Source organism: Scylla paramamosain, chromosome 22, assembly GCF_035594125.1.
Source record: "Scylla paramamosain isolate STU-SP2022 chromosome 22, ASM3559412v1, whole genome shotgun sequence".
NCBI lineage: Eukaryota > Metazoa > Arthropoda > Malacostraca > Decapoda > Portunidae > Scylla > Scylla paramamosain.
In genome coordinates, this window is record NC_087172.1 from 2,377,501 (window position 1) to 2,395,000 (window position 17,500).

Consider the following 17,500-nt stretch of genomic DNA (forward strand, 5'->3'; position numbering starts at 1 on the left):
AACCTAACCTAACGTAACCCTAATCGGACAGAAAAATAAAATAAATCAACAAGAAACACACACGGCGTAACATTTCACACTTTTCCTTTTCGTTTATTTATTTATTTTTTTATTCGCATGACAGAAAAAAAATAGATTAAATAAATAACCAAGTAAATTAAAAGGAAGAGCAGGTGAACTTTATTCCTGTTAACTCCTATTACCAATGAATAAATAAACAAATAAATAAATAAATAAATAAATAAATAAATAAATAAGGAGTTTTTGTGTCATTTCATATTTGTTGTTTAATTTCAGTGAGCAGTGTGTACATTTTTTTTTCCTTATTTTATTTATTTATTTATTTATTTATTTATCTATTTATTTATTTACTTATCTATTTATTCACTGTTGTATACTTTTATTTTACTTTCTTTCTGTGGTGATTGCATTCTTGAACAAAAATCGTATTACCTCCTGCACCTCAAATTAAATAATACAATACAAGAAATACAACAAACAACAAATACAAACAAATTCAAAGAAAAAAGAACAAAAAAGAAGAGAAATTAGGAAACAAAGAGATGTACTTAAAATATACAGATAGGAAACAATGGGGAGGAATAAGGAATAAAGAAGGAAATAGGAGAGAATACAAGGAAGACTAGGAGAGGCAGGTGAGGGGAAGATAAGGAAGGATAAGGAAAAAGAAAGAGGGAGAATAACCACAACAAGGAAGAGTAAAATGAAAGGTAAGGAAAGAGAAGATAAATGAGAAGAGGGAGATAACGAGAGATGAGGGAGAGGGGGAGAGAAAGGAGGAAAGTATGAGGAAGTATAATGAAGGTAACGAGAATGGGGGACGGGGAGGAGGTAAGGGGAGACGAGGGGAGGAGAGATGAGAGGAGGGGAAACGAGGGGAAGGGAGATGATGGGAGGGGAGAAGAGGGGAGAGAAGAACGAAAAAAGGGGATGGGGAAGAAAGAGGGAAGCATCACAGTGGGGTGGTAATGAGGGAGGGGGAAGAGGTGTAGTTGGGGAGAGGAGGTGAAGGGAGAAAGAAGGAAAGGTGAGGGGAAATGGAGGAGAGGAGAGAACAGTTTGGGAGAAAGGGGAGGAGAGATGAGGGGAGAGGTGAAGAAGGGAGGAGGGATGCAGAAAGAAGAGGGGGAGAGGGGAGATGGGGACTGAGAAGGGGGAGGAGGGGAGAGGGGAGGGTCAATCACCTGCCTTAACACACCTGTGACTCCCACGCCGCTGTGACCTCCTGTATTTGTTGACACAGCTGAGAACACTAGGGGGAGGAGGAACAGGAGGAGGAGGAGGAGGAGGAGGAGGAGGAGGAGGAGGAGGAGGAGGAGGAGGAATGTGTTCTAGGTATTGTGCTCTGATTTACTTCCTGCTGGCGACGCTCTCCCTAACTGAGAGAGAGAGAGAGAGAGAGAGAGAGAGAGAGAGAGAGAGAGAGAGAGAGAGAGAGAGAGAGAGAGAGAGAGAGAGAGAGAGAGAGAGAGAGAGAGAGAGAGAGAGAGAGAGAGAGAGAGAGAGAGAGAGAGAGAGAGGGGGAGGGGGTTACAGCACAGGTAGCCTCCAGCACAACACCTTGCAAGTACAGGTGTCTTAATTACAGGTATTCAAGTGCAGGAGAGTGAGAAGTGGCGTGTGTGTGTGTGTGTGTGTGTGTGTGTGTGTGTGTGTGTGTGTGTGTGTGTGTGTGTGTGTGTGTGTGTGTGTGTGTGTGTGTGTGTGTGTGTGTGTGTGTGTGTGACTTTCATCTCAAGAGTTCTTTAGTTTTCGTTTCAAATCAACTACAATCTTTATCAATATTTTGTTTACTTTGTTTACAACCCTACCAGAGAGAGAGAGAGAGAGAGAGAGAGAGAGAGAGAGAGAGAGAGAGAGAGAGAGAGAGAGAGAGAGAGAGAGAGAGAGAGAGAGACGAGAGATAAATGAATAAAAACACTTCAAAATAGTAAAACAAATCAACAGATAAAAAAAAAAAAAAAAAAAAAAACACACACACACAAGTCTTCCCTTCCCTTCCCATTTCCCTTCACTTCCCTTCCCTTCAAGTCAAACCTATCAGTCTCCCCTTCTTTATTCCCATGGCGACCCTGAGACCCTAAAATTAACTCTTCGTCCCCAACTCTCCCTAAGAAAACTCTCCCTTCATCTGGCGAGAGTTTTAAGGGAGAGAAATGATTATGTCCTCCACTCGTCCTCTCTCTTATTTCCTTTTCATCTCCCTTTTTCTGTATAATTTCCCTCTTCGTTTTCCTTGTACGTTTTCTTTTTCTTTTTTTTTCTAGTTCCCTTCGTCCTTCTCTCGTCCTCCTCGTCCTTCTTATTTTTAGTTTAGTTTATCCTTAGTTGTGTGAAAATTTTGCGACTTCCCATCTGTAGAAACCTTGGGGTATTTTTGTTCTTGTTCTTGATTAGGTTTTCTCGTTTGCTATCTCTCTCTCTCTCTCTCTCTCTCTCTCTCTCTCTCTCTCTCTCTCTCTCTCTCTCTCTCTCTCTCTCTCTCTCTCTCTCTCTCTGTGCATTCTTAATCTTACATTTTCTATCTTTTTTTTTCCTTCCACATTTTTTCTTTATCTCATTTTCATTCTTTTCTATTCCTCTCCTCTTTCACTCTTTCTCCCTTTCCTCCTCTCCTCTCCTCTTCCTCCCTTTCTAGTTCCCTGTATCATCTAATTTCCTTTTTTTCTATTCTAACATTTTCCCCATCTCCTCTTCTCCCTCTCACTAACCATCCTTTCATTTTCCTCCCTTCCTGCACCATTTCTCCCTCTCTCTTCCTCTGCCTCGCCACGCCTTCTATCGATCTGTCTCTCTCCTTGTTTCCCCTCTTTCCCGCCTCCCCTCCTGGCACGCTGGGAGGTCAAGGCCAGGTCAAAGTGGGTCAGGTCGCCAAGGAAACATGACCAAACAGGAAGTGAGAATCTTAGTCGTTTCCCTTTATTTCCCTTTACTTATTCTTTTTCCTTGTTTCCCTCTCTTACCGATTCTTTCTTTCAGTTTCTTTATTTTTGTTTCTACTTTTCTTTCTCTTCTCTTCTCTTCTTTTGCCTTATTTATCTTCAGTTTCCATATTTTCTCTTATTTTTTTCCTTTTTTTTCTTTCCCTTCCTTTCTCTTCTCTTCATTCACTCTTTCCTTCTTCCTTTCTCTTCCTTTACCTTTGTTCCTACTTTTCTTATCTCTTTATTTTATCTTATTTTTCCCTCATCTTTCCTTTCTTTTTTCCTATCGTTCTTTTTCATATTCTCACTTTTTCGTCTCCTTGTTTTCCTTCTCTTTCACTTTCCTTGATTTTCTTTTATTTTTCTATTTCTCTATTCAGTATTTTCCTGTTCATTTTCTCCCTCTTCCTCTCCTCCTCCTCCTGTTTTCCTTGGTTCTCTTCCTCTTCTTCTACTTTTACACTAAATCCTCCATTTCCTGTCTCCTCTTTCTTCACTTTATCGTTCTATCTCTTTTCTAACTCTTACTTCGCTTAATTTTCTTCCTCCTCCTCTCCTCCTCCTCCACTCAGTCTCCTCATCTCCACTCATCTCTCCACCCTCTCATAACCTTCATGGATAAGTCATCTCACCTACACCTCCTTATCTCCCTTCTTCCACCCCCTCATCCACCCTACTCCATCTCTCCAGCCTTCCCTCCACCATCTCCACTCTCCATTTCCTTCTTACTTCTCTCCACTACCTCCATACCTCCTTTCCTCCCTCTAACTTTTCTCTACGCTTCTCTTCCACCCAAACACTGATAAGAAAGCGCCAGACGAGCATGTTTACGCCAATAAATATATAAACTTCCGGGACAGAATAATAATAATAATGATAATAATTTTGCTGAGAAGAAACTAAACTATGAAAGGGTTGTGGTAGTGGTGGTGGTGGTGGTGGTGGTGGTGGTGATGGTGGTGGTGGTGAGGAGAAAATATAAAGATGTGATGATTAACTAAATGACTGATTGAAAAATAGTCGTAATTAGAAAACAATTGAATTTTTCTTTTCTTTTCTTCTTTTCCGTGTTTTTTTTTATTTTTGTAGAGTTTAAGTGATCGATTTTCAACGAGGAAAGTGAAATTGTTGTTTTCTAAAGATGGAACTTTATTAATCTATTTTATCTTCTTATTTACAACTCTATTTGTTTATTGTGAGGAAAGCAATATTTTATTTTTAATCTTTTATTTTCAGAAACAGCAAGAATTCATGAAACCTAAATCTCTCTTTTTTCCTCCCCTCTTCTTCCTTCCCCTCGCATGATTAAGTCTCTCTCTCTCTCTCTCTCTCTCTCTCTCTCTCTCTCTCTCTCTCTCTCTCTCTCTCTCTCTCTCTCTCTCTCTCTATTTTTTTTTTTTACTAACTATCTCTAGTCTAATTTTCCTCCTCCCTTCTTTCTCATTATCTCCTTCATTCCTCTCTCTCTCTCTCTCTCTCTCTCTCTCTCTCTCTCTCTCTCTCTCTCTCTCTCTCTCTCTCTCTGGTCTCACCTTGACCTAAATATTTTTTCTTACTTTCTTTGTCTTTCTCCTTGACCTTCACCTTGCGCTCTCTCTCTCTCTCTCTCTCTCTCTCTCTCTCTCTCTCTCTCTCTCTCTCTCTCTCTCTCTCTCTCTCTCTGACAAATTGTGTTTATTTTCTCTCAAAATATTTACTTGATTTGCTTCCTCTCTCCCTCTCTCTTTCTTTCTCTCTCTCTATCTCTATTTTTTTGTTGTACGCTATTTATTCCTATCAAGAAATCTCTCTCTCTCTCTCTCTCTCTCTCTCTCTCTCTCTCTCTCTCTCTCTCTCTCTCTCTCTCTCTCTCTCTCTCTCTCTCTCTCTCTCTCATGACCCTAAGCACGCATGCCTTTACTGTGCGTGTGTGTGTGTGTGTGTGTGTGTGTGTGTGTGTGTGTGTGTGTGTGTGTGTGTGTGTGTGTGTGTGTGTGTGTGTGTGTGTGTGTGTGTGTGTGTGTGTGCTAGTATTCACGTCAGCACTTCCCCGACACAGAGAGAGAGAGAGAGAGAGAGAGAGAGAGAGAGAGAGAGAGAGAGAGAGAGAGAGAGAGAGAGAGAGAGAGAGAGAGAGAGAGAGAGAGAGAGAGGATGTGCGGAGATAGGGGAACACAGGAGGGAGATGTAAATATGTAAATATGATGGAGGAGAGGAAGTGAGAGGGGAGAAGGAGATGAAAGGGGAGAGAGAGAGAGAGAGAGAGAGAGAGAGAGAGAGAGAGAGAGAGAGAGAGAGAGAGAGAGAGAGAGAGAGAGAGAGGGGACATACCCTTCACCCATTCAACTGGAGATTCATTAAGTGGTTCTGAGGACATTAAAAACCCATTATATATAAAAAAAAAAAAGAAGAAAAAGAAAAAGAAAACAAAGGAAGAACAATCAGCTGATCAACTTCCCTTAAGCTTGTGATTAACTACCAATTAAGTAAGAGTACAGGATAGTAAAAGATTTCTCCCCATCTACCTGCAAGAAATGAAGAAAACGTAAGCAGGAAGGAGTACAAGGTTAGGAGGAACTGAAGTAAACGAGATGGAAGGAAGATAAATGAGAATGAGAGAAATGGGGAACATACGTGAATAAGAATACGACTGAAGAATATAGATAGGGTTAAACTAAAGCAAATGAGATGAAGGGAAGATGAAAGGAACGAAGTGTATATAGGAAGAAAATGGGGAGGAAATGTGGATAAGGATAGGATTAGAAATATAAAGACAGGATTAATGGATAAAGTTTATGGATAAAAGTAAGAATAATGAAAAAAATTAAACCAAGATAGATAAGAGGATAGTGAAACAGTTAAAATAGCAAAGTTATCGTTCAAGTATCAAAACAGAACATATTAAAACCAAGGCGAGCGATAAAGAAAGGATATAAATAGAGAGAGCAATAAAGGGGTAAAGATAGATTAATTACAGGACAAAGAGAGGGTTGAATATGAAAATAGCTTCGAGGTTAAAGACTAGATTAGATGGCAAAGGTAGGTAAAGGAAAAAAATTATTAAAGAATAGAGTTATAAAAAAAAAGAATGATAAAATATAGAATAATAATGTACTTCTTTTCAGTTTTATATATATATTTTTTTCCCTTCCATTCATTCAAGACAAGATGAATGTAACCTAAAAAAAAAAGATGTAGCATTTAAACTAAGCTAAACAGAAACACCCCTACAGATCCGTGACAAGACTGAAGGAAGAGAGTAAGGAAGATGGAGGGGAGAGTAGAGATGAGGTAGGGAGAGTAGAAATGAGGGAGGGAGAGTAGAGATGAGGAAGAGTACACAAGGGGAAAGATAGGAGGGGGAGAGGAGGAGGAGGAGGGAGGGAGGGAAAGAGAAACCAGATGCAAAGTACAGTACACACACACACACACACACACACTTACGCATATAAACACACACGCCTCTCACAGCTGGACACATCACCACCTGCACACACCCACACCCCCCATCCCATCACTCCACCCACCCTTCACCACCACCACCACCTCGTCTATCACTGATCCACCCACCGTCTATCCATCCTCCTTCTCTCACCAATCACGCCCGTCACCCTCACCCACCCTCACCCACTCACACACCTCTCCCTCCTTCCTACAGCAGCTGCCCTTCTTCCCTCTCCCTCTCTCCCTCTCTCCCTCTTCCTCTCTCTCCCTCCGTCACGCTATAAGCAACTCGTGTTTAGTTAACAAGAACACATTAGTTTATCCTTCAGCTAACCCAGACAGAAAAAAAAAAAAGAGGTAAGAAAGAAAATGGGGAGTAAGTAGAAAATGATGCGCGTGTAGTGTAGATGGTTATGTTTTTCTTTTCCTTTTTTCTTTTCTTTTTTTATTCGGAATACGTGTAAAATTCTGAGTGGTAAAGAAGGGATGCATGAAAAAAATAACTGGGGGAGGAAAAAGATACGTATTAGTAAAAATGAGGAGAAAGAAGCGACGATAAGTAACAAAGGAGAGAATAAGGAAGAAAAAACAATGAATGGGAGAATAAAGAAGAAAACAGAATGAATATGAAAAAAAAGTAGGTGGATTTCTTTAAGTTCTTTATAACACAATGCAAATACTGTCAATTAAATACCAAAGCAAATAAATAAATAAACAAACAAATAATAGGGGAAATGTTTCAAACGCGCAAAACAACAAACAGCGTCTTAAAAAAAAAAAAAGGATAATTAATTTCACACAACACAAGACAATCAATGAAGAGAAAAAAAAAAGAAAAGAAAAACATATTGGCGCGCAAGAAACATTCAACAAATCGTGCAGCGCAAATATAAAATCGAATCGCTTATTTTCTATGACCATTTAAGTAAGAAGATAAATTAAAGAAGAGGTGAAGTGCAGACTTAACTTTAACGAATTGATTTACTGGTGTGATTATCTTAACTATCTTTATCATTACTACTATTATCACTATTACTATTTCATCCTTCAGTCTCGCCATCAGGATAAAGAAAGAAGGCAGGCAGGTCACTCCTCGCCCTGTCCTACACCGCCTCTTACGTGTCCTTTAACAAATGCATCTGATTCACAGCTCCTTCCACACACACACACACACACACACACACACACACACACACACACACACACATAAATCAAGCTTGAATTTGTCACCGCCTCATGGGTGTTAACTCATTAAAAGGCGCCCTTCCTCCTCCTCCTCTCCTCCTCCTCGTTAAGATTTGTTTGGCTGCACCTTCTTTCATTGCCTCCTCTTCCTTCTCCTCCTATTCCTGTTTTTTTGTTGTCTTTTCGTGCTTTTATTTCCTCCTCCTCCTCCTCCTCCTCCTCCTCCTTCTCCATCTATGTTCTTCCTCGTATTACATATTACTTTTGTTTAATTCATCTCCTCTTTCTCTTCTTTTATTCCTTTTTGTTGCTTATTATTTTCGTTGTTCATTAACGTCTGTCCTCTTCCTCCTTCTTCTCCTCCTCCTCCTCCTCTTCTTTAATTACTGTTCCCTCCTTCTGTTGCTTTATTCGTCCTATTCTTTATCAAAAACATCATCTTCCTTAACTTTTTCCTCCTCCTCTTATCCCTCCTCCTTTTCATTCATCATCATCATCACCACCACCACCACCACCACCACCACCACCACCACCACCACCACCACCATCATCATCATCATCATCATCGCTGTTCCTGCTGTTGCTATTGTTGTTGTCAATGTTGTTGTTGTCATTGCTGTTGTTGTTACTGTTGTTGTTTTTGTAATATATCGATGTTATTGCCATCACTATCATGCATCACCACTATCATCATCCTTCCATCTCCTGTACCTCCTCCTCCTCCTCCTCCTCCTCCTCCTCCTCCTCCTCCTTCTGCGTCCCTCACCCTCCCCCAGCTGCTCACCACAATTAAGTGCGGGCAGTGTGTGATGACTGAGGACTTCCAAACAGTGCCGCCACAATGGGGAGGAAATGGGGGTTCCTAGAATGGGAGGAAGTGAGGGAAGCTAAAAGGGAAAGGATTATTTAAGGGCAAGGGGGGGAAATAAAGGGATGAGGGAATAAATAGAAATGGAAAGAAATAGATAGTAGTAGTAGTAGTAGTAGTAGTAGTAGTAGTAGTAGTAGTAGTAGTAGTAGTAGTAGTAGTAGTAGTAGTAGAAGAAGAAGAAGAAGAAGAAGAAGAAGAAGAAGAAGAAGAAGAAGAAGAAGAAGAAGAAGAAGAAGAAGAAGAAAACAACAAACAACAAAATAAACTTAAAGACAAAAAATAAAAACAAAAAATAAAACAAGAACAAATAAATATGTACCAGTTTCTCCTAACCACACAATAAAAAAAAATAAAAATAAATAAAAAAACAGAAAACGGGACAAATACGCTATAAATAAGAGTCCCCCTAAAAAAAAAATAAAAGAAAACGTAAACCTCTCCACGAGTGACGCAAAGATACAGTCAAAATAGAATAATAAATAACAGAGGCGCGAAAATAAACCCCACGACGTCAGGAAGTGTTAAAAATATACTGAGAGAGAGAGAGAGAGAGAGAGAGAGAGAGAGAGAGAGAGAGAGAGAGAGAGAGAGAGAGAGAGAGAGAGACGTAACCCGATAATGCGAAGGTGAATGTCAATGACGCAGTTGGAAAAAAAAAAGAAAAAAAGAACGAAAATAAAAAAAATATATATATCTCTAAATGAGAACGATAAATATAAATAAAGAAATATACTAACAAAACATTAATAAAATAAATGAATACATAAAACTGAATTTTTTACTTTCCTTCGTTCAAAAACGTAATATCAGTTTGGTAAATAGAAAAAATAGAAGAAGAAGAAGAAGAAGAAGAAGAAGAAGAAGAAGAAGAAGAAGAAGAGTAACAAGAACAAGAAAAAGAAAAAAGATAATAACCCATTTCTCTTTACTTACTCCTCCCAGACGAAACTATTTTTACTTTTCCTCTCATTTCCAAAAACACAATCAAACCGCTCCGTTCCGCCTTGCGCCGCCCCGCCTGGCCTGGGTCGCGTGTGCACGGAACAAGGGAGGGGCGAGGGCGGGGCTACGAGGGGCCGCCATAAATACACGAGTCACGAGCGTGTGGTCGTGACAAAACACGCGCAAGTGCCAACACTCCACAACACCTTAAACACATCAACGCCGCAACACAGGGAGAGGAAAAACAAGTATATATAAAAAAAAAAAAGAAAAAAAAAAAGTTGTAAAAAGAAAACGTATCACACATACACGCACGCACAATTACTCTCTCTCTCTCTCTCTCTCTCTCTCTCTCTCTCTCTCTCTCTCTCTCTCTCTCTCTCTCTCTCTCTCTCTCTCTCTCTCAAACTTAATAGTTTTCTTTCCTTTGTAATGTGTAAATATAAAAAAAAATAGTTTTCTTCAGTCAGAGAAAATTGATATATAAAGTTATAATTTTCTTTCGACAAAACACATTAAAAAAAGTATTTTCTTGTGATTCTCCTTCCACGCCAAAACTTAAAAGACAATAATAATAAAGTGCCTAACATTAAATCTTATATTAATCAAACCCAGCCTTTTTTTCAAACTTTCTTCACCTTTACACATTCAAATAAAAACAGGTACATCAATTAACTCACACACTCTAATTAACTCTTCTCACCTGCCTGTCTAACCCTTTCCACACACCTTACCTTACCTTCCCTCAATAGCGACTGATCCTCTGGGCAACACTTCACAAAACATTAAACACCAAATAACAGGAAGATAAGTAGATGCAATAGAAGACCCAACACTGTGACTGCTAAGGCTTTTTCACATTCAACAAAACAATCATGTACAGTTACAGTCAAAAGTCAAGTAACACAATCTGCTCATTTCCAGTTTGTTTAGTACCTTCCTTTCATTTCAACTCCTCTGATCTAAGTATCTATCAAATGTCAGTTTTTAAAGTGAGAAAGTAAGGATGTCAGAGGAAATAATGCTGTGTTTTGTGTTTTTTCAATAGTATTAGGACTGAGGGAAACACACAATAGTAAAGAATCTATTAATCTTCAGGTTTTGCAAGGAGTTAGTGAGATGAGGAGGCATGACTGAGGGAAAAAAGATAGAATACAGTGGCGATGAATCCAGTTATCAGGTAGGTTTTGTAAATAGTCATATCAATGGACTTAAGATTGAGGGGAACATAAGTGGTAACAAAGCCATCAATCACCAGGTATGAAAAGAGTTAGTCAAATGAAAGTACATACACTGTTATTGAGAAAAAAAAAACAGAAGAGGCAATGAACCCATAAATAATCAGATTTTTATAAAGAGACTGTCAGGAGATGAGAGGACAAAATACGACTGAGGAAAAACATCAAGTGACGACGACTCCAAGAATTATCAGGTATTGTAAGAAGACAGCTAGATCAGAGGACACACAACCAAGAAATAAACACAAAACAAAATGACAATGAGTGTATGTTACTTCACTTATGACCAGAACTGTACAAACAAAGCATAATCTCAAAACACACTACTGCAACCACAATGAGCATTCAGGTAACTAAACACTTCACTCTAGTTTTATTTCCAAGTCGTCTAGCATCCCTCAGATCAACCAGCAAGTGTCCCATCGTCCTCAGCAGTCACAGAGTTAAGAGGCACAAACGAACAGCTGATGAGAAAGTGTAGTTATCTGTACTCACGTTGTCAGTGGTGGAACGACGCAATTGTTGATTAAGATTCTCAAGTTGTGAGTAGAACCAGGCCCTCTCCTCCTCCTCAGCCTCTATCTCCTGCAGCAGTCGTGATCTGAGGGAGGGATGGAAGAATTATATCATATACTCATAAACGTTATGTACAAAAGGAGAAACAAGAACAGAGTATCAGGTAAGGAATAGGTGAGGAAAGAATTAGGTAAGAAGAGGTACAGAAACGAATGTAGTTAAGAGAACATAAGGAAAGAAGAGTAGGTGAGGAAAAGAGAAAAGAAGGATGAAAAGAGAAAAGATTATCAGGTAAAGAGCAGGTGAGGGAAGAGCTCGATAAAAGGAGAGAAGGGGAGGCAGAGAAAGAATTAAATAAAAGACCTACATGGAACGCCAAATAAAACAAGAGAGCCCATGAAGAGAAAGTAAAAGAGAACAACTAACCCAAATAACCATTACCTTAAAACTTAAACCTTCAGTGACATCAAATATAACCTTGTAAATACCTAAATAAATACAAGAATAATAAAAAGAGGAAGAGTTTTTGTAATATACACCTTTTTTCTCCAGCACTTTCTATTCATAGCATTAAAGAGAACTGACACCACTAAATACTCCTGTCTGTCTACAATACAATGACTATAATGGATCAAAGTGGACAAGTGGAATGCTCCCGGAAGTGGACGAGGTGTGGTGCGAGTGTGTGTGTGTGTGGAGGACCACTTAACTTGATAAGCCTCATTGTCTCCTAAAGTGTTATTCCCTGCAATTAAAAACAAGTGGTTGGCAGTTTACCTTCATTTTATGCCACAGCCCATGAACCCCAATTGTGCTGTGATGGTGGTGGTGATGTGAGTGTGTTGCTGGTGATAGTGAATGTTGTGATAGTGAATGTATCTGTTGACACACAAAGACACACACACACACACACACACACACACACACACACACACACACACACACACACACACATACAGCAGCTCCTTTCACCCAAAACTGTTTCTTTTTTTCTTTTTTTTTTTTTGTATAGTGTCTACAGTACATATCAGCAAAGTTTCATCCATTCATTACACACAAACACATGCCTCTGTTCCTCTACAGGCACCCACCTCACCCTCAGCCTCATTCATCACCCCCCACACCACCCCAGACCTGAGCAGCACAGTGTTGGGGAGATCAGACAACACACTTTATGTCTACAGCCTCCTCCATCACACTGACCAACACTTCCTCCTCACATACCACCACCAAGTCTATTCAGCGCACCCCAAGACACAATTTGTCAGCGTGAAATGTGATTACTGAGCCGTGATATGACTTGCACAACAAAAGATATCCATGAATAATAAAGAGGATTGTAGCAGTGAGGTGAAGCAGGTCAGGAAGTCTGCCACAAGGGTTTAAGGAGTGAGGTCAGTGACATGAGATTTTTAGACATTTTTATTTTATTATCTTTATTTATTTATTTATTATTATTTTTTTTTTAAGGGGCTCTGGTCTGGGGCACCAAAAAAGACTTAAAAAAAATAAAAGGACTATTGATGATGCATGTTCCTACAATATAGTTAGCATTTCTAGCACTGACTTGCTCCCACTCTCACTGTGCTGGAGAAAATTTAATACCATAATCATATTTCACTCAAGTCATCAAGGCAACATACTAGAAATGGAGGGAAGAGGCGGAGCATCCTCTCTTCTGTATTTTATTCCTACAGTGAGATAAGGCAAGGTGTTTATATCTCATCTTACTAAATTTCCATTCACAAAAGTTTAGATGCAGTGTTTAGTGGCAGATTTTGAGTGTGGGTGTGTTTTTTATCTATATGTATTAGTTGCTATCAAAGAAGTGTTATGAAAGTACATCATGTTAGCTGGGAGGCTCAAGATGCTGGAAATTTATGTGAATGACTTTGGACTTTGCCAGAAATTTTGCTGGAATGACTTCTGTGAATGTGGCACAGATTTTATTGAAAGACTGTCAATTTCCCTGAAACTTTGCTGAAAGATTTTGTGAATGTGGCACAGAATTTACTAAAAGATTGTCAATGTTCCTGAAATTTTGCTGAAATATTTTGAAATGTCCCCAAAATTTTGCTGAAAGACTTTGGAATGTCCCTAAAAACTTAGCTGAAAGATTTTGTGAATGTCCTTCCACAAAAAATTCCTGAAATTTTCATACAAGATTGAGAAGGTCCCCCAAAATTTTCCTGAGACTGTGTGAACATGACTGAAATTCCACAGAGATTGAATATGCCAGAAATTTAGCAGAAAGAATTTAGGTACCTTCATTTTTTGGCCAGTGTCCCTTCTACATAAAAAAAAATAATAATAAATAAATAAATAAATAAAAGTAAACAAAATAAAATAAAATAAACAAACAAATCTAGCACGACCTTGCCTTTAAACACCAAAAAGCACCACCAACATAACAAAAAAACATCATCCCATCTAAAATTCCCCTCTGCTACGAATCCTCAGCTCTGGAATTCAATTTTGCTTTGCATCTCCCAGCCTGCATGCATTTCCCTAACAAGTGTGTGCATGTGTGTGTGTGTGTGTGTGTGCATGGCCTCCCACTGACACCACCAGCCTGTCTACCCTCAGCCGCACCACTCTGCCACTCGCCATTCACTCCCCAGGCTGCCTCACCACAAACACTTGTTCGCTGATAGCCTGCCATTCTCCCACACTTCCCAAACAGAATATAACACACACACACACACACACACACACACACTCACACACACACACACACACACACTGAATGGATGTTACAATATTCACTCACAATTCTATCTTTGTTTTTTTTATCATTTAATTTTTCAATACGCGAGTTTTAAATGCATGTTTATTTATTATATTCTGACTTAGGACTTACTGGGGAACTCTGAGGGAAGATTAGAAGAATTTGCAGATGAGAATTATAGGAGGAATATCATTTTTAAGTCCTATACACACACAAAACATTCCTATGCACACTGCACTAAGCATATTGGTAAGTTACAGGTACCTAGATATATAAAAGGAGCCTTCAAAGTCATTCCACTCAAGTAAAGATATATAACTGTTTCAAAAGAGAAGAATTGATGGCACCTTGACACAATGACAAATTGAGAAGACTTTTTCCCTTTGTTTTTTCCCCTTTTTTTCCTTTTGGGTATGTGGAGATGGAAGGAAGGAAGGAAGGAAGGAAGGAAGGAAGGAAGGAAGGAAGGAAGGAAGGAAGGAAGAGAGAAAAGAAGAGAGAGAGAGAGAGAGAGAGAGAGAGAGAGAGAGAGAGAGAGAGAGAGAGAGAGAGAGAGAGAGAGAGAGAGAGAGAGAGAGAGAGAAAGAGAAAGAGACCAAGTTTTTTTCCATTTTCTTTTCCATTAGCCAGTCTCTTTAACATATAAAAAAAGAAAGAATAAAAGAGAGAAAGAATAAAGAAAGTGAGTGAAACAGAGCAACCTTCTTTTTCCATTTAATTTTCCCTTAGCCAGCCACCTTAACACACACACACACAAAAAAAAAAAAAAAACAGAAAAGACAAGAAAAGAAAGAAAAAAAAAAGAAGGAAACAATAGGACTCCCACAGGCCTGACTGAGAGAATGCTTCTTTTTCCTTTTTTTCCCCTAGGCAAGACTCCTTAACACACACACACACACACACACACACACACACACACACAAAAAAAAAAAAAAAAAAAAAAAAAAAAAAGCAGGAAAAAAGAAAATGGACTCCTGCAGGCCAGACAGCACCCACCTTTCCTTTCTGAGGGTGAGGATGAGGGTGGCAACGTCCTCCTGGGAGTCGAGATTGAGACTGGAGGTGGACAGGCCCCCAGGGAGGTTAAGGCTGCCCCCTGACCCTGTTCGGCTGCCCCTGGAGGCGGAGCGAGTCTGGCGCAGGCACCGGCGGTTTCCCCTGTGAAGTGGAGTGGGTTAGTGAAGTGAAGTGGAGAAGGTAATTTTTTTTTTCCCTGTGAAGTGGAGTGAGTTAGTGAAGGGAAGGGTTTGGGGAGTGTAGTGGGGAACTCATAGAAGGGCTGGGATAGTGGAGTAAGAAAGGTCTTTGTTGGAGTGGAGTGGAGTGAGTTGGTGGAGGGAAGGGCTGGAGTAAGGAGTGGAGTGGTTCGGTCAGGTAAGGAGTGTTTTGCGGCCTAAGTTTTAAACGAGGGTGGATTGTAAAGCTGGACTGGTCTGCCTTCCTCTGTTCTTTTCTTTAAACAGGTTAGTTGAACTTCACAAATTTAAGTCTTCCTTTGTTCTTACTCTAAACAATTTGCTCTCAATCCAAGGGGAGGTTTTATCATTTGGTCTCCACAAACTCAAGTCTTTCTCTGTTCTTACTCTTAATAATCTGTTTTCATTCTAAAGAAATTTTTATCAGTTCACCTTCACAAACTCAAGTCTCTCTCTTCTTATTCTTAACAATTTGCTTTCATTCTAAGAAGAGGTTTATCAATTGATCTCCACAAACTCAAGTCTCACAGTTCTTTCTCTAAATAGTTTGCCTTCATTACAAGGAGACGTTTATCACCATCTTCACAAATTAAAGTCTTTTATTCTCTGTTTTTTTCCTTTAAACAAGTCACTTTTTAGTTTAAGAAGAGTATATCAGTCAACCTCTACCAAATTTATCCTTTTTATGTCCTTTAAACATGCTACATTTTACTTTGGGAGGAGAATCAGGTGACCTTCATAAATGTTACCCTTTTTCTCTCAACTCTTCCTTCAAACAAGATGATTTTTACTTTACAAGAATATTAGTTGACCCTCACAAATTTAGACATTAGGTCACAAGATCACAGACTTTACTCTTCTTTCCAAATAGCTACTTTTTAACTATCACAGGAGAAATATTAACATCTAAACATGTTACTGTTATGATATAATTTTATTATTACTTCAAGTGAGTTTCTCTATACAGTATCTATATAGCATGAAGCAATTACTAATGCTAGTGTTGTTTAAAAATTCATTCTTCCTTCTTTTTAATTCTTTCACTTAGTTTTATATTTGTAAACGATGTATCATGTGATTTCTGAAAAAAAACTGAATGAATTACAACACTATTACACTTTAAGAGAAGATTAAACAGATTTATGGATGGGGGATGATAGGTGGAAATAGGTAGGTATAATTCATACAGGGACTGCTGCATATAGGCCTGATGGCTTCTTGCAGCTTCCCTTATTTTTTATGTACTTATGTTGTTATTACTGTATAAACACCAATGTATATAATATTTTCTTTATGCTTTATGTTTTCTTATCCCTTGGTCTTATTTCTGTAAGGCAAGGATTAACATTCATCGGTGGGAAGATGTATATGAATAACTGATTTATGAAGGGCACAGTAAAAGTAACAGGTTGATGAAATAAAGATAAACCTACAGAGATGAATACCTATTATTTGGTAATGTCAGGAAAAGTCAGCTTAAAATTTCTATCATGATTTGCAAATTTGTCAGGATTGTAATGGATGTGTGTATGGCATTAGTTGTTGAATAATGTAAAGAAAACTTAATTTGTTATTTTTTTAAGGAGCAAAGAACTAATAAAAGAATTTGTTTTGTGTGTCACGTGTTTATATAAATAATTTTGGATCTACACTAACTATTATGTCAGTGCCAAGGACTAATGAAAGAATTTTCTATTTGTATTGATAATTTTGAATATACAGCAATAATTATTCCTATAGTTAATCACTATAACAATATATGATGACAATCCATATTCAGAATATAAAAATTTGGAAGAAAACAAAAATCTTACACTATGATAATTAGGATTCAGATTAATTTAAGAATACAGGAACCTTATATTAGGTAACATAATAAGTGTTGCCATTGTCCAGGTGAGTGTGGTGGTGGTGGTGGTGGTGCATAAAGTGTTTGCAATATTAACAACACAACACATAAATCTTATCAAAATACACAATAAACACATCAACACACAAATGTCATCAAAATACACAGACATCAGCTGAAGATTATGATAAACATAAAATAATCTGCACAGTCATTTTGTGCAACACAAAATCATCTTCACACCTGACAGCTGTTACGGGAGAGCAAGAATCAATGCAGTCTGGCCTCCTAACCTAACCCAGCTTAACCAAATCCAACTTCAACTCAACACAAGCTAACTTAACTTAACCTGCCTTTAACATTCCAACCTAACCTACCCCAATGATATCTAACTTAACCTAACATATCCTAATGCAATTTAACCTAACCCATCCCAATGAAATTTAACCTAACCTAACATAGCTCAATCTAACCTAACCTAATCTAGCTCAAACTAATCCAATTTAACGAAACCTAACCAAGCTCACCTGACCTAACCTAACTTAACCTAACCTAACCTGAGATACACTAATCTCTGCTAGCTTAACCTATAATTCATGAAACCACG

The 17,500-nt window shown here is 38.6% G+C and overlaps 1 protein-coding gene across 7 annotated transcripts in view; it reads right to left on the reverse strand.

Annotated features, from left to right (window-relative positions):
* LOC135111413 (adenomatous polyposis coli protein-like) overlaps positions 1-17,500 on the reverse strand; it is a 364,965-nt gene that overhangs the window by 147,702 nt on the left and 199,763 nt on the right. For all 7 annotated transcript variants that reach the window (XM_064024672.1, XM_064024675.1, XM_064024678.1 and 4 more), the window contains exons 7-8: positions 14,845-15,006; positions 11,100-11,205 (exon numbers count right to left, since the gene is read on the reverse strand). In XM_064024672.1, coding sequence (XP_063880742.1) covers positions 11,100-11,205; positions 14,845-15,006 — 268 coding nt within the window. The remainder of the gene's footprint in view (positions 1-11,099; positions 11,206-14,844; positions 15,007-17,500) is intronic.